At 45.9% G+C, this 24,974-nt stretch overlaps 1 protein-coding gene across 4 annotated transcripts in view; it reads right to left on the bottom strand.

Moving 5' to 3' along the window:
- LOC135918780 (leucine-rich repeat flightless-interacting protein 2) overlaps positions 1-24,974 on the bottom strand; it is a 57,381-nt gene that overhangs the window by 12,247 nt on the left and 20,160 nt on the right. For 2 of the 4 annotated variants that reach the window (XM_065452480.2, XM_065452479.2), the window contains exons 3-5: positions 2,109-2,195; positions 1,953-2,012; positions 583-672 (exon numbers count right to left, since the gene is read on the bottom strand). In XM_065452480.2, the coding sequence (XP_065308552.1) occupies positions 583-672; positions 1,953-2,012; positions 2,109-2,195 (237 nt within the window). Of the gene's footprint in view, positions 1-582; positions 673-1,952; positions 2,013-2,108; positions 2,196-8,650; positions 9,015-24,352; positions 24,510-24,974 lie in introns of those variants that run through there. The other 2 variants (XM_065452481.1, XM_065452483.2) reach the window with 2 other exon arrangements.

Genomic DNA, 24,974 nt, shown 5'->3' on the forward strand with positions numbered 1-24,974 from the left:
CATTTTTTAAAGAAAGAAGAAAACTATTCTAACACTTTGCGCACATGTGTAACACTTATATCTTAAGAAGGAGAAGTGCATTAACTTCTGACGAGGAAAACAACGAACCCCGGTTAGCAATGTCCTTCATAAGCCACAGTGTTATATTAATATGTGTACCTGCCGGCGTTATCTACAACAGCCTTCTCACTGTGCTTACGAAACTTTCAGCTAATGATCCATGCTGGTCAGCACTTGTAGGCAGTTTCTTTTTGTGAAGATGACTAGTTCGTTCTAATATAGCATTCTTACTGCAATAAAGGTAAAAGCAAAGTTCATTGTAAGCTTTATTTTTATTTTTGTGCAAATTATTGGGAGGCAGGAAAAGTGTAGCTATTATGAGTATATGTGGCACTGTCACTTATCCAAAATAATTACCAGTGTGAAACATAGTTCATCAACACAGTGCAAAAACATGAGCATATATTTAGAGAGAAAGATACATGAAAGGGATATCAATGCTACTCAGCTAAGGTAACACTGCACACTTCCAATGTTGCGTGCAAAAGAAAGAGAGACTGCCACGATTGGCTGCACGTATACCCTGATGTCGCGGCCGTCGAGACCGTCGGTCGAGTCCTCGCTGCTTCTCCGAGACCCGGAGTAAGAGGAGCCCGAGGTGAACGGGCGGCCCTGCACAGAATAAATGTGTCACTGCAACAATATTGATAAATGATCATGACAGGTGCATTAGGAGGCAGACGAGGTACATAGAAATTTAGAAGAAAACTGTCTGTGTACCGCGTGAGCTAGTGCCGGCTGAATGGGTGAACAACTTCTTGGCAACGATAATGTCTAGGGTGCAATTTACAGCCACTGAATTGAATGGCATCACATAAAACTATCTCATTTATACTGCGTCACTGAACATCACAGAATTGATTGGTACAGACAGTGCCAATTCAGAAACAGACTAGCGCAAGCATTGAGGTAAACGCACACATGATGGTCCCATCTTGCAAAGGGCTGCACCGATTACGACTCAAGGACAACCTGATGCAGCGAGAGCGTCTTGCGCAGGTCACGGATCCCTGATAACGCTGATAACCCAACAAAAAAAAACCCATATCTGTCGCATGTAGAGCACTGGATACAAAGGCCATTCCAGATGAGGCTAGGCTGGAATGTGCTTCCTTTCAAGCTGCATACACAAACTATAGTCACAAACACAGAAAATTCAGGTGAATAAGGCAAGCAATGGCCCTTGTTAAGATAATACTTATTAGTGTCTCAATATGGAAAATAGTGGCACAGAGGTAAACAAAACAAAGTCAGGCTTGCGTCTTGTTGCAGAAAATAAGCAATCTATACTAGCTGAAGCTCTGTGAAAAGTCCAATCCTCCAAGTTTAAATGAAACTATACACAGATCAGAAATGTACACATCTCAGTTGATGAGAAACTACTGCACAAGTTTTGAGAAAATGCCAGACAACAAAACCTTCTGATGCAGAGTTCTATTTAATGAACTGTTCCGAGTCTTACCTACAGGTCAAGAAGAGGCCCAATTTGTAAATGGCTGATGGCAACGAAATATCAACAACACTGCTAATGTTTTGCGCAACATGCACTGCTGGCATCAGCCCGACCATACAGCATCTTGTATGAGACTGCACTGGCCTGCAAGTCAAAAGATACCTGGACCCTCGTATCGCTTCTTTAGAAGACTAGATCTGCCCTGGGAATAGTCCACATGCATAAGAGATTGATACTCTTCTCCTGGTGGGAGTTTACACATTCAGCTGCAGGAGACCACTAGTTGTGAAGTGTGTGTGTGCACGTTTTCTATTACCCAATCACTCTGTCAAACTGGGGCCACAGTACCACCATTATATCTAGTAAGATGGTCAATCACTCAATCAATAAATCAATCAATCACAGATACACAACCACTGCCATGGCTGCCACAGCTTACCTCTCTTGAAATGCGCATGGGTCGCACAGGCTCTGGGCCACTCTCACAGTGCTCGTCATTCTGAAACCGCAAAGAAATGGGAGGAGGTGGTATGTTGAGTGCCAGAAAGAATCAGTGATAAGGGACAAACAAGCGTACACAGGTAGCAGCGCATACCTCACGGGCCTGCTTCTCGAGCTCGCGGAGCCGTATTGCCCTGGCCTCGGCTCGGGCCTGCCTGCGCTGTGCTAGTCGGGCCTCCGCCTGCAGCACACAATCAAAACAAGGTCAATACAAAGCACAGCAGGACACAGGATGTTTCATGTTGCGACACAAGCTCCCCAGCTATCACAAATGTTCCAAATGTGTAGCTTTGCTCCTTTCAAGGTGAACACTGCCTGTTCCTTTCTGGTACCTACATTAAATGGCCTGACAAAAACATGAAATAATGGTTGTAAAGCGCCAGCTCCTAATCTGAGAATGTTTTCACCCTGAATGTGACGTTGTGCCTCTGGAGGAATTTCTAAAACAAGTGGCTAAAGATCACAACACTCCGAGCATAGGTTCCTGAAAAAGGTCATGACAGCATCTCGGTGGTCTTAGCTTATGCAGCAAGTTGGTGGCTACATTTAGGAGACTGATGTTTTTGCAATAATGAGAAATACAGGCATGTGAGCGCTTGAATTATGTCTCTAAAATGAACTGAAATAACATCTGCTGTTCAATTTAGCAAACACTTTACTAGTCTACAGCACATTGCATCGCTGATGGCAAAAAAGTTTAGATTGAGACTAGCTAAGCCACCAACTGTTAACACTAAGTATGTCCCAGAAAATTCGCATCATGCCAGTGGACTTTGTTATGAAGAATCTCAGATGTCAGCATTTCAGATGTCATCTAGAATTATAGGATAAATTAAACAACAATGTCAACAGCCTATGGCCATAAGAGTAAATAGCTTCAGAATACAAAGAGTGATAGTGCCACTTCTTCTGGCAAGGGCGTCAAAACACATGCAGGAGACAATGCCTGGAGATCAGGGGAGGTGAACAGGGATAGGGAGCTACTCTACGCACATTGTTCTGTGCAATTTTTTATTACTGCTCTGCGAATGAAACGGGATAAATAAATGGTGAAGTTAATAAACCCATACATAAATAAGTATTCTATAGGACACAGGAAATCCAAACTATGTATCACTGAGATCTGTAAAATGAGAGAGAATAAAAAAGTACTAGTACAACAAGCCTGGAGCTAAGAATCAATCTGCAGTACCTATGTGATAACATTAGTACCCTGCTAAATTTGAGACTCCACACCTAGAGACTTTGTGAGTGATAGTACCAGGCATGATCAAAAAATGGATCCGGTAACACTCTAGCAATGGCCCGCTATAAAGAAAGATAAAGAAACAGTCTTATATGAAGGAAATATGACGATCTTAGCTGCATGGCGAATATGACAGCCACCTGATAAGAAATACAGCTCTTAAGAGATTATATATGAATTGAATGGTGAATAATGAAACACGCAGAACAAAAACTTGAAAAGGTTTTCTAGTTAAACCATAACAATGGACTATATCCATCTAAATCACAATTTCCTTAGACAAGTACTGTCATAAATCTTCAGTGTTATCCAAACCTAAACCTAACAACAAAAGACATCTCCAAAACAGCTATTACATTTCGATAGACAGTGCCATTACTATTTACAAAGGGTAGTGTGTGTTATACCATAATGCATAAAATACTATATTTACACTGTCAGTTCCATTCGCAAGAGCTCTTCAAATTAAAAATAAAGGTATATTTTTTTCTTTCGGATACACTGACTTGGTAACTACTACGTAGAAAAGATAGATCTCTAGTGAACACTAAGGAGGTTTAAAAAACTTGCTGAAGCAGAGCTGACGTCTCAAGAGGGAAGCCGGACTGCCGCCATCTTACCATAGGCACAAAAAAAAAAAAAAGGTTAGCGAATAGCGGGCAATATACGAAGCACTTTTTTCCTAGTCCTTGCCATTTACAATGACTCATTTTGCCGTACAGATATCATTCGACTTTCTTTCTGTCACTGGTTCTAGAAGGAAGCCTTAACGTCTTGTCAAATATTATGGCACATCATGATACCACTACACAGTTAAACGTAACATTTTAGCCACAAACCACAAGCTTGTATTTACCAATAAGTCTAGCATTTAAAATAACTGACCGAAACGAAGTGAGTTGTGAGCAGATTTCATCTGTCATGGCCCCCTTTCAGAGTAGCAGTACATATAGGCAAACTCTGGCTTCACCTGTGCTGGTAAGAAACTGAGGCGGCTGCCACTCCAGCCATTTTTTCAAACCTCCTTGATCACCACCAATGAGACAGTTACCAATACATCTTTGGCAAACATTAGAAACACCTGGACAGGTTATGGATCGCAGTGAACCTTCCATTAGAGAGAAAGCTCATGCACAAATTATGCAAATACATGTGAAACATAGAAATGCATCTTTAAAGTAAACCTTGCACCAATGGAAATAACATTTAATTAAGAAGAATACCCTCCACTTTCCAGAAAAAAAAATTATGGGGTTTTACGTGCCAAAACCACTTTCTGATTATGAGGCACGCCATAGTGGAGGACTCCGGAAATTTCGACCACCCGGGGTTCTTTAGCGTGCACCTAAATGTAAGTACACGGGTGTTTTCGCATTTCGCCCCCATAGAAATGCGGGCGTCGTGGCCGGGATTCGATCCCGCGACCTCGTGCTCAGCAGCCTAACACTATAGCCACTGAGCAACCACGGCGGGTCATTTTCCAGAAAAGAAAGCTATAAAGTGTAGTTGTTAGAGTGGATTGAAAGAACAGAATTTGCACGTCAAATTAGAGATAAAGTAAGATTGTTACCTGGGTTATGGGTAACAATCTGCTTACCTGCTTTTTACTTACAAAACTAATTTCAATATCAATGTCTCTCAGGAACTATGTTTCAGAAAGCAGAGGCACAGAAGGAAAGTGCAGTTCTGTGGGCAGAGCTTATAATTTATATCTGTGCTTTTAATGTTGTAGATCTAATGCCTAATTTTTTTTATTTACACAAATTTTTGCAAAAGCTTTCGGGGCCTAAATCAAGGGTACACTTTCAGTTGTCCCTAGAGCTCAATATTCCCTTAAGAGTGCAACAAATTGCATTTTATTTGATGAAGCAGCTGCAAAATTGGAGCATTTATGCATTTCACATCTATTTGGAAAGAAAGGGCACACGCTCACGCTTCTGCTTTTAAGGGGGGATGATAGGGTAAATAGACCTAAAAATTCATTTTTTGATTTCGTTACTGAAAAATAATACACACTGCGGAGTAAAACTGCGCAGTGGCAAGCACAGGAAGGCTCGAAGCAATTTATAAATGGCAGCAAGAACCGTGCCTCCTGGTATTTAAAAATAAACATAAAATGACATTTTTCTGAAAATCACTTAAAAATTTTTCGAACTTTGGTGTACCTTTTCTGGAAAGTTATCCAACCCATTACGCTGAAATTTTCTCAGATTATACTGAAATCCCTTGCAATCCTTAATTGCAAAACCTCTTCTATAGCTCAGGTCATGTCAGGGCTGCCGCAGGGCTCAGTTCTGGGGCCACTCTTATTCACCATATGTTAATGACATTATTGAAGTAGCCAGACACACACAATTGAAATTGCGTCTCTACGCAGATGATTGCATAATCTATTCAACATTCGTACTCTTCGTGATCAAGAAGTGCTTAACAACGTATTTTCATCATTTTCAGACTGGAGTAACACATGGCAGATGAGCATTAACTTCAGCAGAACTGTGGCAATGACTTTTACCAACAAGAAACAGCCCCTAAAATTCATGTACAGCACTCAAGGGTACAGTATTACCGAAGTTAACGAGTTCAAATACCTTGGACTTACTTTCACAACTAACCTTAGTTGCCATTATCATATCAATATAGTCTGCTCTAAAGCGCTGCGAAAATTAGGGTGCCTACAACGAACTTTAAAACACGGCACTAAAGAGTGCAAGCTTACGGCCTATGAATCACTAATTAGACCTGTTTTAGAGTATGCTTCTGTAGCGTGGTTGCCTCATGGCATAAAGGATATTTCCAAATTAGAATCCATTCAGAAAAAAGCTGTTAGATTTATCTATGGCCGTTACGACCGTATGTTTTCATCATCATCCCACGCACACGCTTTATCACTGGACCCATTGTCATTTCGTCGCACGTGTGACTGTCTAATCCTGCTGCACAGAATTGTACATGGATCGACTAACACAGAAGCGCCTATCTCGCTAATCACACCTACTGTGCGGGTAACCCGACGTACTCACCCATTAAACATAGATCCCTTCGTTCCAGGAATAGACTGTTTTAAGTTTTCTTTTTTTCCACACACGGTTTAATTATGGAATAACTTAGCTGGTTCTCTGCGTTTATTACCGACTAATCAATTTCAGAAAGATGACATTTTTCTGTTCATAAGTTATGTAACACACCTCTGCTATGTCTCTAAATGAGATAGCAGTATTTGTAAACAAATAAATAAATAGTCCGAACCTAGAACTTTGAAAAATTGTTTGAGTTGTAATTCTGAAAAAAAAAAAAACTGAAAATTCTCTCTCACAATACGTGACCAGTGAGGGCAATATATTTTTTTTTCTTGTGAGATGACTGTAGGAACCCAAATTTTTTTCTTTTTTTTTTGGTGCGGATTAACGCCGCTATCTGGAATTATTGTGCAAGATTTCACAGTCATACTACTTTTTGTTTCTGAGAAAAGGTACATTTAATTTTACACCCCAGCCTAAAATTTGGTTCTCAAATAAAAAAAAACGAAAAAGGATACAGTGAAAAAAATTACACCAAGTGAAGGCAAAAGTCATTCTTATTCAACCTGCAAGATTTCAAAATTAAGTATGGAACAGTTGTTGAGATACAAAGCTGAAACCAAGATGACCCATTTGCCCTACCATACTCCCTTAAGAATACACAGTTGCGAATAGTGCTGGCTCAGTGCCCTAGGTGTGGCAATGTTAGGTTTGGCTAGTTCCCTGCAGTTTCAGTCCATATGCACTATCCGCTTCAGCTATAATAGGAGCATTTTTTCGCTTATGTATGCAGTGAAGTTAAAGTTAACGTGCTCATGAAATGACAAATGCATTTGTGCGACAATTTTTACACTTTTTGTCTCTGTAGTGCCTATGCAGATACATTCAGGTTATCAGTTTTCTCTCACAAGAATTTCTGAAAAGCATGAATAAACAAGAAAAGCAAATGAACAATTAAGTTTAGAATGCCAACTCAGCAATAAAAAGCAACATCTGTACAATTCTGTTCACAATTATGCAACCTGCATATACTGGACCATCCAAAGCAGACAGTATGAATTATATAACCTTCTGAACTACACCAACAATTGGTGAATGGGACTTTTGCAGAAATCACATAAACAACGCAAAAATTTAATGTCCACCATAAACTGATACATTATATTTGCCTGCTTTTGATGAGATAACAGGCCCAGGTTAAAAGATTGTGATATCCATTTATAGAATTTAAGTAGCGTTGCAATATGCTTTTTTTATTATTAATAAATTTTCGATAGTGTTCAAAAGTATTTTTCCGCCCTTCCAACGGTCTGCAGTTTTTTGTCTCCCTCTCTCTCTCTTAAGAGGAAGCTTTAGCTCGGGCCCAACTCCGACGCGGCCTATTCAAATACATGTAAAAACGCAAAAACGTTTTTCTGGGATAACCCCTGGACCGATTTTAATGAAATTTGTTGCATTTGAAAGATAAAGTTAAATTCTAGTGACTGTTGGAAGCGGAATTTTGATTTAGGGCTTGATATTTGTTAAAAGGATTTTCAAAAATTCAGAAGTTTGAAAAAAATAGAAGCACGAAGTTTCCAAACTAATAACTCTGCATCAAAAACAGATATCGCGGTTCTATAAACGGCATCCATTAGATCATTCAAAGCGGACAAATTTCATATGTTATTTTACATCTTACGTGAATTTGTTACGTTGTTTACGAGAGTTCTGCAAAAGTTGTAACTACATATTAATAAATTTTTTGAGATTCATGTGTAAGATGTCAAATTTGTCCGCTTTAGATGTGCTATTAGGTACAACTCACAGAATTGCGATATCATTTTTCCTTGCTGAGTTACAGAGTTGTAAACTTGATAGTTTCGTTTTCTGAAAATTTGCGATTTTTGCCAATTTTTAATAAGAAATTGACGAACTAAATCGAAAATTCGAAACCAACAGTCACTAGATTTTAAGTTTTTCTTTTAAATGCAACAAACCCCGTTAAATTTGGTGCAGTGGTTGCCGAGAAAAACGAATTCTCCTTTTACATGTATTTAGATAGGAACACCCGAGCTAAAGCTTCCTTCATTCAGATCGGTTCAGCCTGCTTCATGAGCACAGGTAGCTGAGCAGGGGTATCAAAGTTTGCAAAGGACTTGGTCTTCTCTTAAACCTCAATACAGCACATTTTTTTAAAAAGAAAACGTCCATGTTATAAAGCTAGAAAAGACGACCGCACTTCTACACTTCCTCAGAATACCAAATGTGGATAGCACGAGGGGAGCCTACAGAGGCGGCACACAAGCGTTCGATGACAAGCCAAAACGCGAACTATACATGGCTACTTGCTTTAGCCGCAGTTCGAACAAAGCAAAATGCGCCTCATACCCATGCTCAACGTTCCTTGGCTCGCAGTGTCCGCAATGCACGCACCAACTAGACGAACGTCGTCGCTCCGCTCGTATCGGGAGCAGACGAGCACAGCAGAAGTGCTCGCAGCGTGACCTTGACCCGAAACTATAGGCTCGGCGAGCGCGCTAAGTCGACTGCGCTGGCTCGTCGGTTCACCGCAGGTCTTTGCGTCGTTCCCGGGACAAGGGGCGGAAGCGCTCCCCCCGGAAAGCCGCCCGCTACCCGCGCCCTGGGCAGGAAGCCTCGCCTGCGATTGTTCGATGTTCCACGCACACGTGCAGCGCGAGATGTTCGGCTGTGTACATGCTTCCGTCACGCGGTGTCAGCAACGCGACAGGCGCGCTGCTGCATTAGCTGCGGAGCGGCTGGACGGGGACGCGGTGGAACGCTTCCACGGCCGCGCGTGTTGCGAAGGGCGGCGCACCGTCAAGCACCGAGCACGGAGCGAAAAGGCATCCTATGGGCGTCTTGCGCTGGAGTTTGAGGTATAGTAGCGGCGCCTGGTGGCGGCGCTACTGGGTCGTACCAGCTTGGGTTGTATTGAGCCCTGGCTGTGGCGAAGGACGTTTCTAGGCCGAGTTTTGCGTCGATTCGCACTTATTTCTGCCCTGTTGCGAGTGCGAAAAGGCTCGTCACTTCTCGCAGACCATGTCAACCACGCTGCGAGCTCGCCGCAGCCTATAGTTTAACGAAAACGGGCTCTCTGTGTGCCGTGGGACGCAATGCTGGGAGCAGACGGAATCGGTAGCGCCGATCCGGAGACCTAGCCCAGCCTCGAGAAGGCGTCACCGTCATTACTTCTGCGTCGTGGGATGCCATGAACAAGAAGGCCTGAATCCCAACATCATATTCTGCCGTTTTCCTTCAAGGCCTCACGAAGTGGAGCGTCGGGCGCGCTGCATAGCTGCAGTTCGTCGCGCTGAGTAAGCGAAACTTCGCGCCATGCTGACTGCTTCGCCTGTCTTGAAGCTTGCTTGATTATCTGCGTTCTAATGTTCGGTATTTTGCACCTACAGTCCCGACAGCAGACCGACATAGCAGCAGGCATGGCTGGTAATTCACGATTCGAGACCCGGCCACAGCGACAATTAACAATTCGACCGATGCGAAGTGGTGAAGTGACCAGGTGTGTGCAAATGAGCACAAATGGTCGGGCTCATTCGATGACAATTCACTACTCCACTACGAGCAGCACAGGTTAAGAGAGTTAAATGCGCTCATCCTTGATCTCAAGCCAGCACGTTGAGGCAACGCAGCAAGGCAGTATTGATTGCAGCACATCGATGTTCGAGCGCTGTCATTAAAACCTACATCAAGCGAGCGGCGTACGAGCTCGCGCTGCAGCGCGATTCGCACGTACGTACTACGTGCGAGCTCATATGCATTGCATCAGTTATTACCAGTTACTAAAAGGAACAGATGGCCGCTACTACAACGCAGGCATAACTACTTGTTTAGCGGCATGCAGTCAACAAAGAATGCAGGAGGCCCACCGTTTCGCGGCATGTCGAAAGACCACTGCCGTCGCGGCGCGTACGATCGTGCGCTCGAGCAGTTCGTACATCGCGGCACGTACCGTCGTGTGCTCGAGCAGTTCTGTACACATGATGCCTGCTTATCGCTGCTGTGGATTCATTTATAACAAGCATTTCCTCGCGTTTGAGCGCCTGAATCTAGCAGCTGGCGTGCAAACCTTACCTGAAGTTCCACTTCGTACGCGACTCGCTTCACTTGCGATTGACACGGTGCTAAAACTTCGCCGCCTAATTCTTGAACGGCGTACACGTATTCGGCACTGCATAATTTCTTGCCTTTACGCAGCGTGCCACCCCTGAAAAAATCTTCGGCGCCCGATATTCGCTGCAGGCCGTGAAACAACACAACCGAAAGCGGCGGGTCCATATTGTAAACGTGCTTTCCGAAGCAGACGACCGAGCTTGGTACGACCCATTTTTGCACAGAGGGCGCTTTTTAGCACCTTTTTCGCAGCGCCCCCTGGGCAATGCAAGAGCCCCATAGCAACGCGGCGACCCTGGGCTTTCGCAGCTTGTTTCCGTGCGACTGCATTGCGACGACGCAGATATATATATATATATATATATATGCCGGCAAAAAAAAAAAAACGGCGCCCGCGCTGTCTCTGCGTCACCGCGCAATTCGCTCGAGTTTCCATGTTAGGCACATTCAGTGCACGTCGGCATTCGTTGCGCGTAAAGGCGAGAAACAACGGGAAATGCGCCCGTTACAGACGGCAGGTGCAAAGAACGCCTGCCTGCAGCAGCAGATGCCTCGCGAACTGGCCACGCACCCGCAGAGCAGTGGCTCTATACCACTGTAGTGTTTTCATACCCCCTCCCGCCCCCATTCTTTTCCAGGTTTTCACTGTTATTCAGACAAGGTCACAGTGATAACACAGCGTGCCTCTTCTGTATAGCAAGCCTTCTAAGTACTCAGTCATTCACTAATTAGGCCATATGCGAAATTCGGCAAGCAGGCTTTCTCGCGCCCATCTAACTTGCCATAACCAAGATGGCCAACTTCCTTCTAGTTCATCCTGTTGAAGCTGAAAGACGCGTGTCAAAAGCTTAAACGGTACGACGGATCCCACCCACCCACCCACCCACCCACCCACCCACCCATCCATCCATCCATCCATCCATCCATCCATCCATCCATCCATCCATCCCATCCCATCCCATCCCATTCCATTCCATTCCATTCCATTCCATCCCATCCATTCCATCCCATTCCATTCCATCCATCCATCCATGCCTGTCTGTCTGTCTGTCTGTCTGTCTGTCTCGTTCCCAGCGAGCCGGACAGGATGCCACACTGAGTCATCCTCAACGACTTCGAAACATATAGTGCAGATTCTACACCGTTGATTCGGGCAACGTTTGACGATTAACTCCGGTCGAAGTACTCGGGACTTTCCGTGCCACCAGTAAGGCAGAGGTGCATCGAAATAAACGTTCGGCAAGAGGTCCCAAACCAAGGCGGCAATAAAAGCAATAATTGATGGGGTTTTACGTGAAAAGATAAGGCGACATGAGCGCTCAGGGTGCCAGAAGGACCGGTGACCATAGCGCCGCCACCGGTTTTTTGATTCAAGTGGTTCATCTCAAGGTGCCCACTGTTGCCTACATACTCGTGTTTCGGTGCTAGTGCGTTACGCGTGCGTACTTGTGTGCATGTGTACTGTATCATCAGCACACCTTAAAGGGCCCCTGAAACGGTTCGGACAAATTTTGTAGGCGCGTAGGGTACAGCTTAAGTAGAACATTCGCACCACAATTTAAGTGAAGCGTTACGTATTAATGGAGCTGCAAGCGATTAGAAGTTACCCTCCTCCCTAGCTATGCTTTTCCTCCTCAACTCGCTCGCCGAGCGAGCGGCGCTAAGCTCCGCCTTCACTGGTTCAGCGTCACGATGCGACGTCACATCGCTCACTTCCGGTTGTTTAGGAGCCCGCCCCCTCCCGCGCGAGACCTCTCCGCTAGCCGCTTGGCCGTCGACCGAGAGCTATCGAAGCAGCGTGCGTTGCGAGCATTCTGTCGTAGCGCCGAACGTGTCGTTGACCGGAACTCCGCTAAAAACATGCAAGCTGGTCATTTCGGCAAATGACTGGAGGCATAAACTCAAGCTGATGAAGGAACTTTAGCGTAGACGTACGTGAGCAGCTGATCGGTCTGCACGGTCCAGACACTTGCTGGCACAGCACTTAACCAGTCAAACAAAGCGCTAATATTGCTCTAACCAAGTGTAAAGCATTTTAAACATTTATAAATCAACGTGTTGATGATTACACTCCTGCGAAAAATACACACCAGCAGCAAAGAATACACTTCGTTGCTGCTACTGTGTATGGTTGAGCTCTGTGCCACCAAGTGGCTGCACCGTGCAGACCGTTCACATTTGCCCTTCTGCTCATCTCGTGGCTCATCCCGGCACAGTCAAGCGGCCAGACCTTGTCCCCTTGCGCTTGCGTTTGCCCTAATACTGGACTCGCGGTTTGCAGGTCGCTAGGTTTGCAGTCCACAAGGCAACAAAGTCGAATCATAGTGCTCGCGAAAAGACTGAGACCGACTCTGACCGCGGAGCTCTCGTCAAAATGGAGTACGTTGTAACACAAGCAGACGACACTTGCTGTGTGCCGGAAGTGCTGAAGTGTACTAAAAAACTATTCTTGTGTATTCTCTTCAAGTTATTTTCTTCTTACAAAAACAAAGTAACTAACATTCCAACTATTACGAGCATCAGTTGTTCACCATAAAGTTGGAAAAATTATCGACCACGCGCCCTGGTCAGCCAATCAGATAGCTCGCCCATGTGACGTAATATGGGTTATTTGCATCATATGGGTAGGGGCGGCTTAAAATTCCCCCGAGCAGTGCGCTGCGATCGGCAGCGATGTGTATTTTTAAAACCTTATAATAAATTACACGCTTTACGCAGAGCACTTAGATGCATCAATTAATGATCAGAAGAACCTACTCTAACGACTCAGTACGTTTGTAGAAAATCGCCGAAATCGTTTCAGGCTCCCTTTAAGTAGAACGCCAAGCCTGCCGCCAGGCTAACATTAAAGGCTAAGTCTATGGCTAAGTCTAAGTCTGAAGGCTAAGTCATTCAACTCTCTCATCTCTCTCTCTCTCTCTTGCTTTCTGCGAGATACTGGTCGACGTACGCGGTTTCCTTGCGATACTTTCTCGGAATATGCAAGTTTTGTAGACAACGGGTAAGCTACGTGGTGCGGACGGTCAGTGTTCAAGAGCCTATAGTTCGAGGCTGGTGGTCTGGGACGACGCAGCGGCAGCTTCCCGAGTACTAACAGCTTGGAAGACCGCATCTGCAAGATGCGACATCTTTTTGTCCCCCTCATATACATAAGAAACAAAAGAATAACATACCGATGCCGACTTATGCCCCAGAAGGCAACGTTCGATCCACAAAAGTGAATACGTGCGCTAGAATAGGGAGTTTTAGAATAGGGGCTCCAAAGAAATAGCGTCGAAGCCACTGCGCATGCGCGAGACGCAAACTGCCTTTGGGTTTTGCTTTGGGAACGCTATTTCACCGATTTAGCGGGACCCCAAATAGCGGTCCCAAAAGTTTTGCGTCAACAAACATGGCGGCACCCATCGAAGCGACGGCTCTAACCTAGCACCAAACTGGGTTTGATTCGCGGTAACGCGTGAAGTTCGCAACCTAGGAGAAGTGACTGCGGTTATCGCTTTCTTTCAACTAGCGTGTGTTATGAAGATTGATCCATTAGACGCCGCTGATTCCGAATTCGAGTGCGGATTTTATGGCTCGTAGGCCTAACACGGCTAACCTTGGCTGGTGAAGGCAACGTTACTAGACTAATAGGTTCAGTTTTCAAACTCCCGTGACTGCGTGGACCCACCACCCATCTCGTGGCGCTGCTGTCGCACTTTGCTCGGTCAGCGCGGCGCGGACAGGGCGACGAAGCACTGTCCGTTGTTTATGCGTTTTGGCGCGTTGTATATATGCGTGTTTTGCTGCAGTCTCGGTGCATTTTTGCGACACTCTTATGCGTTTTAAATGCCCTGTGGGTTTTGAAGAGTTTACGGGCCGTATCATCCAATTTTATTTACTGACGCGAATGCATATTTATGCACCGTTCCTGCAGCGATAACTTACTTTGAATGTGCAAGTCTGCTCGCAAGGGAGCAAACCTCACGTAGGTTTCAACATTGCACTTGTGAATGCGGTGCTCTGATGAAAGAAATAGTGCTAGCTTCATTTTTTTTATCCCGAAATGAAGCGCTGAGAGTGTGTATATACCGTGTTTCCCAGCTAACTTCAGCCAGAGTTTTAAAATATGCGAATGCTGCGTAGCTGGGCACAACCAAGGTAATGTTTGCCGTAGCTTTGAGATGTTCAAATTATAAATCCGCCCAGTTAGGTAATGCGTAGTTAATTCGTTATTAATTAAAAGTTATCCAATAATTGTTAGTGTACTTCTTAATTCACTAATGAATAAATTAGTTCATCTATTTATGTAATTCGTTGCTACCACCAAAGGTCCAGGTTTCAACGACCGTGGGTTCGAGTGCCTTAACTCTATTTTAATTAGCTGTGCCTTAATTAACTTCGCCTAATTCACTGAGCCTTGACTGGCCTCGTGAACTGCCTCGATTGGTTCGCTTGGGCTCCCGTGACTTTCTTGGACCATCGTGTGGTCGCGCTAACATCGCCTCATGCGTTCGCATTATTATTTAATTAGTACTAAGCAGCAACAGCTGATTACAACTACTAATCAGCTACTTACAGCTACTCATCAGCAACAGCTGATTAATATAGAGCGCAGTGGACGGCCGGGGCTGCTGCGGCTCTGGACTAAGGACTCCACAGCGCACTCTGGGGCAGCGCAGCAGCATTTTCACAGCTACGTAAAGTTGTTTAATCAATCTCCTAAACGCGAGACTATACAAACATTTAAAGACACATCGGTGAAAACACTTGCTGAGTACGTAGGTTGCGAAGTCTGAGGACTCAAGCCCCTTCGCCAACGCAGAGCTGCGCCCGCGTAGAGCTACTTGCGGTGCTCCCGCCCTCTGGCGGCAAACCAAGACAAGGGGCCACCCGCGATGTATGGCGCCTACGGAGAGTTTGAAAACTGAACCTAGTCTAGTAACGTTGGGTGAAGGCACGTAAAGGTGGGTTTGTTGCTCAAAACTAAGCGCAACTAATTGTTTGCTGCTTGAAGAATAACCTCTAAATTGTAATTAAACGCGAATACACGCAAGTCAAAATTACTATTCCTATCATAAAATGGTATATTTTATTTAATTATTTCTAATAGCTTTTCTTAGACGCCGTGGTGGCGCTGTCAGCGCAAGACGCTATCAGCAAACGCAAAGCCCTATTCTAAAACTCTTCACTCCTGCGTGCTCCAATGCTAACACCCGCAAAGCTCTTTGGGGCCCCAAAATATTGGGCCGCCTATTCTAAAACTCTCTAATAATGTTGCCAAAAGAATCGCCTGTTGCATGCGGTGCAAATGCAAGGTGCACGCGCACAGCTGTAGCCCCCCCTTCCCCTGCCGCACTGGCACGCAATCGCCACCACATATCGGCGCACTGCAAAGCTACACAGCTGCAGTCAAGCATGAGGCATTGGACAATGTCGCGGTCTTGTCGACAAGCCCGCGCGCACAGTGAGAGAAAGAGAAAGCACGCTGTCGCATGTTTTCGCGCCCGCTGCAGCGACAGCTGCACGTCGTCGTCTCTCAACTGATGGGCGACGACGAAAGTGGAGGAGGAGGCGCCGGTTTGCGCTCCCCGCGCCGCTATATACGCATGCAGCAGCAGGTCCCGCATGCCCACTGTACTACATACGCGCGGCGAAGTTTGCCCTCGCCACCCGCCTGCGGCTGGCGAGGGCTTGGAACCCGGGGCTCCGACGGTGCGCCCGACCTCGGAGCGCTTGCGACACTTCGACCCTGGATCGACTCCAAGCTGCCCCGGGGCAGCGGGAGCAAACTCCCTCCCGCCGCTTAGTGTCGTCGCGACTTTGATCTTGGCACCAGTGCACCTATCGCGCGCGCGTGCGGCCCCCGCCCGTCCGTCATGGTTGACGGTGACTCAACACGGTAGGCGTCTGTATGCGCGGCGAGGTGCGTTTTGGCGGCGGCGCGCTGTTGCGAGGTAGGAATGCAGCGTGACACTCCAGCGCCATCATTCCTTCGCGTGCCCCGTGCCAAACGCTTGTGCGGAGCGCGGGAATTCGCATTTCCTGTCCTAAGAGACAGAGTACGAATCGCAATGATAGAGTGCGAATCCATGCAATACCTGAAAACTCTATAGGCACATACGAATGAACGAAATGCATACAATGTCGCGTAGGTAAGGCCTATAATCTTGTCGATTCACGGAACAGACACAATTGCTTACTCAGACCGCCGCCGTCCTGGCGCTACGCGGCTAGGTGGCACCCCCGAAAGAAACGTGATGCGACTGCGGGTCGCGCCCTCTTTCACAGGCCGTGATTCAGTGCCTGCGCGCTGCACGCCAAGCTTCTCCCGCGCAGTAAATCATCAACTTGGATGTAAGTGGTGACATCCAGTAATCATCAGTCCTACAACAAAAATGTAAAACCCTTGACACATCCTCCAAGGCAGAATGCCGCACAAGATGCCCTTGGCACACCCTTATTTTCTGCAGCGTTAAGAAAACAGTTCGTAATAACTTCGGCAGAAACACTCATACTGCACCCTTAAGCATTCAAGAGTATACGATGGGAATACGCCGCAGGTTACACCTCTCAAGGACCTAAGGGTGTTTTATTTCTGTAAATCTCTGTCTTGAGAAACTGCTCAATTAACAATTGTGTGTTGCTCACTAACACACAAAACCATGCAGGATATAGTTTCGCAAATGTCCTCCGATGACCGTTTACTCGTGCAAAACACATATAGACAGGCGCTCACAGCTCCGATCGGTGCCCTGAACGTAAAGGCATAAATATCTGAGAAGCGTGTTTGCCAAAGCTCGTTCGTTGCACATTATAGCAAGAAGGATTTCGAGCAGAAAACAGTGTGACGAGGACAGAAAGGAAGACGTCACATCGCGGGACTAGCAACTGAATGTTTAATGCTCATTTTGACACTTTTTGTAGCACGAGACGCCCAATGCAGTGCCCTTTCTTCTTGGCATAAATAGATTGGATAGCTCTTACTACGTCTCGCAAAGTGGGCTGCAACTAATGCTACTCATCTGCTTGCTGTTTGCTGGTCTCGTGCTCGAAGTGGGCTGCTATACTTGTCATGCGTGCGCTGTTTTGCTATGTGCTATCACTTTCGTTACGGCCATTATAAATTCGCGGCTCTTTAGGTACACACTTATGCCAACGTGCAAATTTGGCCGCATAGTGATTTTAAACTTGTTTATTTAATAAACATTCAATCAAAAGGTAGTTTATTCACGGATGATGATGACAGCTAATTATCTTCTTAAGATTGTTGTTTATTGTTACCAGGAGGGCGTAATCTTGCGGTACACGATTTGGAAATCTGACGTCGCTAAGGGTGTAGTTTTGTTAAGTACACCCTCGACAAGAGAGTTTATATACACAAAACACCGATTTTGAAATGGGTGTAAAGAGTGGGTGAGACACAGAAACACCCTTATCGGTGTAAACTGGTTCATGGTGTATTTTCGCGATTTTGGTGTTCGTCCCTGGCGTTTCCAGTTCTGGCCTATTTTCGAGTGCAGTAAAAGTCTTCCTTTATTTTTTAAAAATTATTAAACAATTAACCACTGGCTCGGCCAAATGCTGCCGAAACCTATGACGTGGCGACAAGGTGAAGCGGGAAATTCAAGCGACGTTAAAAATAACCGACTCCTACGCGCGCACGTCCAACATGTCTTCTTTACGCGGCTTTAAAACTTTTAGAGGCGAACGGGAGGCCTTGCCACAGTCTATCGCTGGACGAGCTCGAAAAGGCAAACGCCGCCGGTTAAAACCGGAAGACAAGTATTCGCAGCACCGACGCGCTGCGCTCAGGACAGGCGGCGGCCCACGGCTACGCATGCCGTACGTCTTCCCTTCCGGCTCAGGGTCCGCCAGAGAGCCATAATTACGTGCACCCTTGCCAATGTTGGAGCTCCAGCAGGGGGCCGAAATATCATAGCGCTATCGCAACCTTCCGATGCCTAATATCGCTACCTTGTAATCTAGCGATCCTGTTTCGATGAAGCGCCTGAAAGACACGCTTGTTTTTGGAAGCACAGGATTATTATTTTTTTTTTTTTTTCAGAGGCTGGCAGGCGCGTATACGCTTGAAAGACTCCATCACTCAAGTGCGAGGGTGGAGGTTCCATTCTTCGGAGCCACTATCACTTCCCTCTGGCACGCTGCACGTAACAAATGAAACGGAGAAGCTGCAGCAACCGCGGATGACTAGGAAAGGCGGCCGAGACACGCACGCGAGCGCCGAGCCCTCTCGTTCCCGCCGGGGTATTTTGGAACTCTGTCTTGAGACAGCGCGCGCGCGCCTGCTTTTCTTTCGCCTCGGCGCAGTTCAAACGGGTGCTTAGCGAAAAGAAGCTCAACACACACACGCACATACAACGCATACACGTAAGCATCTCACGAAGAAAAAAGCGAAAACACGCGGTTTCAAAACGCGGGCCCCGGTTGACTCAACGCTGCGAAACATCGAACAAGTCGAAACACCGTCGACCGAAAGAGCCAGCCAAGCAACTCTTGCGGACGGGGCTCCCATTTTACTTTTCTTTCTGCATCGGGGTTTGCCAAGGCAAGCTCACAAAATGAATCAACGGGGCAATAGATCAGAAGGTTTAAGAAGGAGCTGAAGTTTACAAATAAGCCTGCTCTCTCTCTCTCTCTCTCTCTCTCTCGGCCATTCTTCTTTACGTGCACGAGCAGACGGTTCCGCAACGGCGCCATACTGCCTCAGCATCCCGAGCCAGACGAACCGCGCCCACCGACGAGCATAAATCTCCACGTATGGATGTAAATGGAGCCGACGCGGAGGCGTTGTAAATATTTCCAGTGAAAGCGACGAACCCCCGTCATGCGAGACGCAGCTCGGAAGTAAAGAAAAACTGAAATAAGCGCCCACGCGCAGAAGCGTCAATCAAAGCCCCGCGGAAATACAGGTCCGAAAATCACGAGCGAGAACTGGTAGCACCATCTCGCGGCGCTAAGTTGTACCACGGAACACGACCAACAGTGATTCTGCCGTGACGGACTATTTTCCGCTTTGCTGCCGGCGCAAGGTCACCAGCAGCAGCATAATCAATAATGCATACAGGATGTTTCAGGCAACTTGGGCCAAACATTAAAAATATGCGAATGCCACGTGGCTGCACAGAACCAATAAGGTAATGTTGTTTGCCGTCGCTTGCAGATACTGAGATGACTTTCGCATTACGCCTACTTAGATAATTAGCATTAATTAATTAATCAACTTCTCAAATAATATACTTAGATTTCACGTTCGGAAAAACATATAGCACGTACTGAGCAACAGAAAGCTGTATCGGGAGTTTTTTTCATGTTGCTCTACATTTTCTTCATTGACCATTTTTATCTAAATATAATATTTGATAAATAAATTAATTAATTAAGTCTAATTATCTAATTAAGGGAATGCAAAAAATATTTTCCAAGCAACGGCAAATGACATTATATTGGTTCTGTGCAGCTACACGTGGCATTTGTATATTTTTAAAGTTTGGCTCAGTTACCCGAAACACCCTGTATAGAGACGCTTTATTTTTTTATTCGACAAGAACACTCACGGAACACACATGCGCACGCCACACGCAGTTTGAGTGCTTTGCGGTTGAGCAAAGCATTCAAACTGCGTTATTATTAAATGATATCTCTACATCAAAAATATATATGGCGGTCCTGTAAATGGCATCCATTAGGTCATTCAGAGCGGACAAATTCAATATGTCAATTTATATCTTACGTGAATTTGTTACGTTGTGTAGGAGGGTTCTGCAAAATTTCCATATTACTAGATTTTTTTTTTAGATTCATGTGTAACATATCAATTTCGTCCGCTTTAGACGTACTATCAGAAACAAGTCACAGAATTGTGATATCATTTTTTCTTGTTGAGTTAAGTTGGAGTGTTGTAAACTTCATAGTTTCGTTTTCTGAAAATTTTCGATTTTTGACAATTTTTACTAAAGAATTGGCAATTTAAATCGAAAATTCGAAACCAACAGTCACTAGATTTTACGTTTTTCTTTTAAATGCGACAAACCCCGTCAAATTTGGTACAGTGGTTGGTGAGAAAAACAAATTCTCCTTTTACATGTATTCAATAGGAGCACCCGAGCTAAAGCTTCCTCTTAAGAGGAAACTTTAGCTCGGGGGTTCCTGTATAAATACGTGGGAAGGAACAGTTTCGCGGCAACTACTGTGCCGAATTTCATAGAGTTTATCGCATTAAGAATAAAAGGTTAAAATATAGTGACTGTGAGGAAGTGGATTTTTTATTTAGCCGACGTTTTTAATAGACATTGTTAAAAGTCGCTAATATTCAGAAAACGAAACTGCCAAGTCTACGACTCCGTAACTCAGCAACGAAAATGATATCAGAATTCTGTGAATTGAATCAAAGAGTGCATCTAAAGCAGACAAAATTGAAGTATTACACATGGCTCTCAAATACAGTTTTAATATGTGAAAACTTTTGCAGGACCTTCGTAAACATCATGATTAATTCACGTGAGATAAAAATTGTTATTAAATTTATTCACTTTGGATGTTCTAACGGACGCAGTTTACACAACTGCGATACAAATTTTTGGATCTGTAAACTTCGCGATTCAATTTTTTTTTTTATTTCAGACATCAATTTTCGGCAATTTTCGTGAACGTTTTCAGGCCCAAAATCGAAATTCCGCTTCTAACAGTCACTAGAATTTAACCTTCTCTCTAAAATGCGAAACAAATTTCATTAAAGTCGGTCCAGGGTTTATACCAGAAAAGCATGTGTCTTTTAGGCGTATTAGAATAGGCGGCATCGGAGTTGGGGCCGAGCAAATTATTCTTCTTAAACGGTAGTGCTGATTTACATGTGCATCATCTAAAAGCAAAAGCTGAAAAATCCAGCGTCATTATGCGCATGTGTTTAACGTATAGATCGTGCAATCGGTACTGCTTTCTACAAAGGAACTACGCCTTCTTGCGGAGTAGCGTAACTTTATACATTTATGTCAGCTGTATATCCGTAGAAGAAGAAGAAGTAGAAGAAGAAGAAGAAGTAGAACAACAACAACAACAACAACAACAACAACAACAACAACAACAACAACAACAACAACAACAACAACCAGTTTCCAGACTATAACGTAGCAATACTATTGAAGTGCTACGCAGACGAGAAAAAAAAAAAGAAAGGCAAACAAATAACAGTAGAACGCGACAGCATTCAAAGATCTCTGACTGCTTCTCACGCTTCCCAGTCACTGCAGCTTATGTAACCGTAATGTTTTCCTGGAAACCCTGGCGGCGAACGCTATAAACACGAAGGCGATTTTTTTTTTTATGGTGTTGCAAGGAACTGAGCGGGCCGCGCCGCTCCTACTAAGACAGACCTGAAACGGCAGGTGGAATACGCCATCGCGTTAAAAGGTGTTTGTGCTTGAGTTTACGCGTAAGAGAAATATGTTTTCTCCCACATTCAAATTACAATCCGACGCTATCACGTCTGTAGGTTGTGCGTAAGTCGTACTTTTCGAATTTTCTGACGCATTTTACTTCGAGAAATTCACTTAGTTCAGTTACGACTCTGCGCCACGCGGAGGGCCTGCATGGAAGATATATAGGGGATGCGTGATTCGGGATGATATCCCTTGGTCGAAGATGCCGACGCCGGATTTGCTGCGACACGGGGCCCTTAACGTTGTCGCGTTAAAAGGGTCAACGATGTGACAGCAATCGGAAAGCCCTCGACGAAAGCACAGTTGGTTACTTTAAATGTCAGCCCGAAACAACATGCAGAACTTTAGATGCACATGACTGGCTACCTGGCACAAAATATATTGCATCGAATGCGAATAAAACATTAAGCGATTTACAGGAAAGTTAATCGATCAATCGCATCGCCATAAACACGAACATAGTTGCAGAAAAAGATGGCAGTTCCGCATAGAGCTACAGAAAACTTCTGAACAGTACTTCAGCAACAGTTGCCGTGGCATGAGTCAACGTGACGATGAAACACATTGTAAAGCCTGCTACCATTTCGTTTCAAAGCGCTCGTTCACAAAGAATGGTCTATTAATACAACCATCCGCTAAGTTTTCCAATGCGAAAACAGAACCATCGGAATACGTTTCTTTGTTTATTCTAACATCGCGGCGAAACGGAGACCCACAAGCATTTACGAGTTGGCGCCCAAGTACTCTTAGCAAAATAGGCCCCAAGCCCGCAGGCGATAGGCGAATAAAGTACTCGTTAAATCAATATTCTACTCCAACTTATTTCTAAGCCTTCGGCACGTTCCGGCCCGATCTTGCGATCTCGTGTCACTTGCCCGCTTTGCAGCGGCGGTACGTTTTGGACCTTCTCCGCAGTGTACGAGTGCTATGCAGAGAAGCTTGCGCATGCTCGTTTAACCCACTATCTCGCACTCAAACATCAACACTGAAACGACCTAGACTGGTAAAATATTCCCTAAGAACTCCCGTTTTCGTTCATCCGGTGAAAAAGGGTTTATCGTACTAGCGGTAAGAACGAAGACCAAACTATTATTTAATGAATTTCGCCCCGAAACCAAAGGGCTGGTGCGTCAGAGTGACGTCACGGATTTCAAAGCACTTTATCGCATTTGGGCTGTTTTGTTGCACGAAAAGTTCTGGAAGCTTACTGGGTTCAGCCTTCTGCTCTCTTTTCTGCTCTCTTTAGAATGCGATACATATGTCATTCTTTACGGATGAACAATTAACTAATTAAAAGCCGTGCAGACGCCAACAAAACCAATGACGTCATGACGCGCTGGTTCATTCTTGAATTTTTTCTGGCTTGCCAAGCCTTCTCACGGTAAGAGGCCTCAACGCCTGTTTCTTTAAGCTTTACTATTGCAGCTTAATATTTGTCTTTAGTGTCCCGTTAAGTTCACCTACTGGTACTACTACATGACACTAGCGGGGATGCCACAATCAGTGAGCTAGGTCATCTGCGCCGTGAGTTATATCTGTATCATCCGCGCTAGCGCGTCGCCGCAGCCTCCACCCCCCCCCCCCCCCGATTCAGCAGGGCCCGATTCGACACGAAACGGCGAAGCTGCTGCCGATTCGCTAAAAATCGAATTCGTGCATACGCGGCTGGTGGCGTGTCGTAACGGCTTTGTATGGTGTCGAAAACGAGCCCCATTAGAGAACTATCCTGGCGATTCTTTTAACAGCAGTGGCAGTTCTACGGTATCTGGAGAAATCTAGACACGAAAAGATGTGTTCCTTTACTCAATTATCGGTGCTGACAAGTACAACCACAGGACAGGGGGCATAGTTGCAGCGGCATAGTTGCAAGGACGATGTTCATATTAAGCGAGTTCACTTTTTACACCTTTCTTATGAACATCCGGAATGCGCTCTTATAGCATTCGTTCGAGGTCTTGGAGCTATAGCTTCCCCTGGGACCATGCAATCCGGCAGCCTACAAGAGAAATCCGGATAACGGACTTTTCTACGGATAAGTCACTGCGCACGTGCGTCATTCGATGAGGAGCTATAAAAAACATCGACACGGCATCAGAATAAAGGAAGGAATTTTGGAGCAAGGAAACGTCTCGGTACCACACATGTCGTTGGAGAACGTTAATCACCACCGTTCAAAAGAACGAAGAAAAAAAGAACAGTCGTATAAGTTAAACTGGCGTGGTGCGAAAAAGCAGAACGCCCCCCCCCCCCCCCCCCCCCCATTCGCTCACGATCTCCAAAAGCGAATAGTGCGGCGGCCGTTTGTTTGGGCACAACAGTTAGCTGCGATGAGGTGTTAGGTGGGCACGAGGTGCGCCGGCCGGTTGCGACGTGGCCCTCGACGCGTGCTCAAGCGCGGACAAAAAAAAGAAAAAAAGGAGGAAGAAGCAGCTCGTGCAGGCTGCTTCGCGTTCGCGCAAGACACCGCTGGCGCGAGGAGGCGGCGAGCGAGGACGGAACTCACGCGGTAGTTGCGGATGTAGAACTTGCGCGGCGGCTCCGCCAGCGCAGCCAGCAGGCCGGCCTGGTGCACCATGCCGCCTGCCAGGCTTATCTTGGGACGACGCGAAGAGGCACGCGCCCGCGCACAGGCAGAATCGAAGCAGACGGCCGCGTGCAGAGACTTGACGAGCGAAGACTGCGCGCCGCCAGGGGGCGCCGGTTTACCCTTCGACGCCCCCCCCCCCCCTCCCCCTTCCCACCAACACGATGAACCCGTCTGAGGCAAGGCCCCGTGTCGAAAACGAGCCGCGGCTCGCGCCACGCACGCTTTGGCAGGCTGGGGAGGAGCAGGAGGAAGAAGGGACGACGAATCCGGAAAAGGAAGAACGCTAGCGCACGCAATGCCGCGCGCCCCCCAGCACGTGGTCGCTAACCTCACGCCGCCGCCGCCGCCTGCGGTGGAGCACCTCGTCTCGGGCTGTGCTCTCTGGCCACGGCTAGAATAGATCCCGCTGCGATACAGGAACGGCGACGGCAGAACGTTCTCTGCGCGCACAGACCGCAGCACTTACAAGCGAAACGGCTAGAACGGCTGGAACGGTGCGTGCGTCCACGTGCGAGTTACAAACCTGAATTACAACCTA

Source organism: Dermacentor albipictus, chromosome 1, assembly GCF_038994185.2.
Source record: "Dermacentor albipictus isolate Rhodes 1998 colony chromosome 1, USDA_Dalb.pri_finalv2, whole genome shotgun sequence".
In the NCBI taxonomy this organism is placed as follows: domain Eukaryota; kingdom Metazoa; phylum Arthropoda; class Arachnida; order Ixodida; family Ixodidae; genus Dermacentor; species Dermacentor albipictus.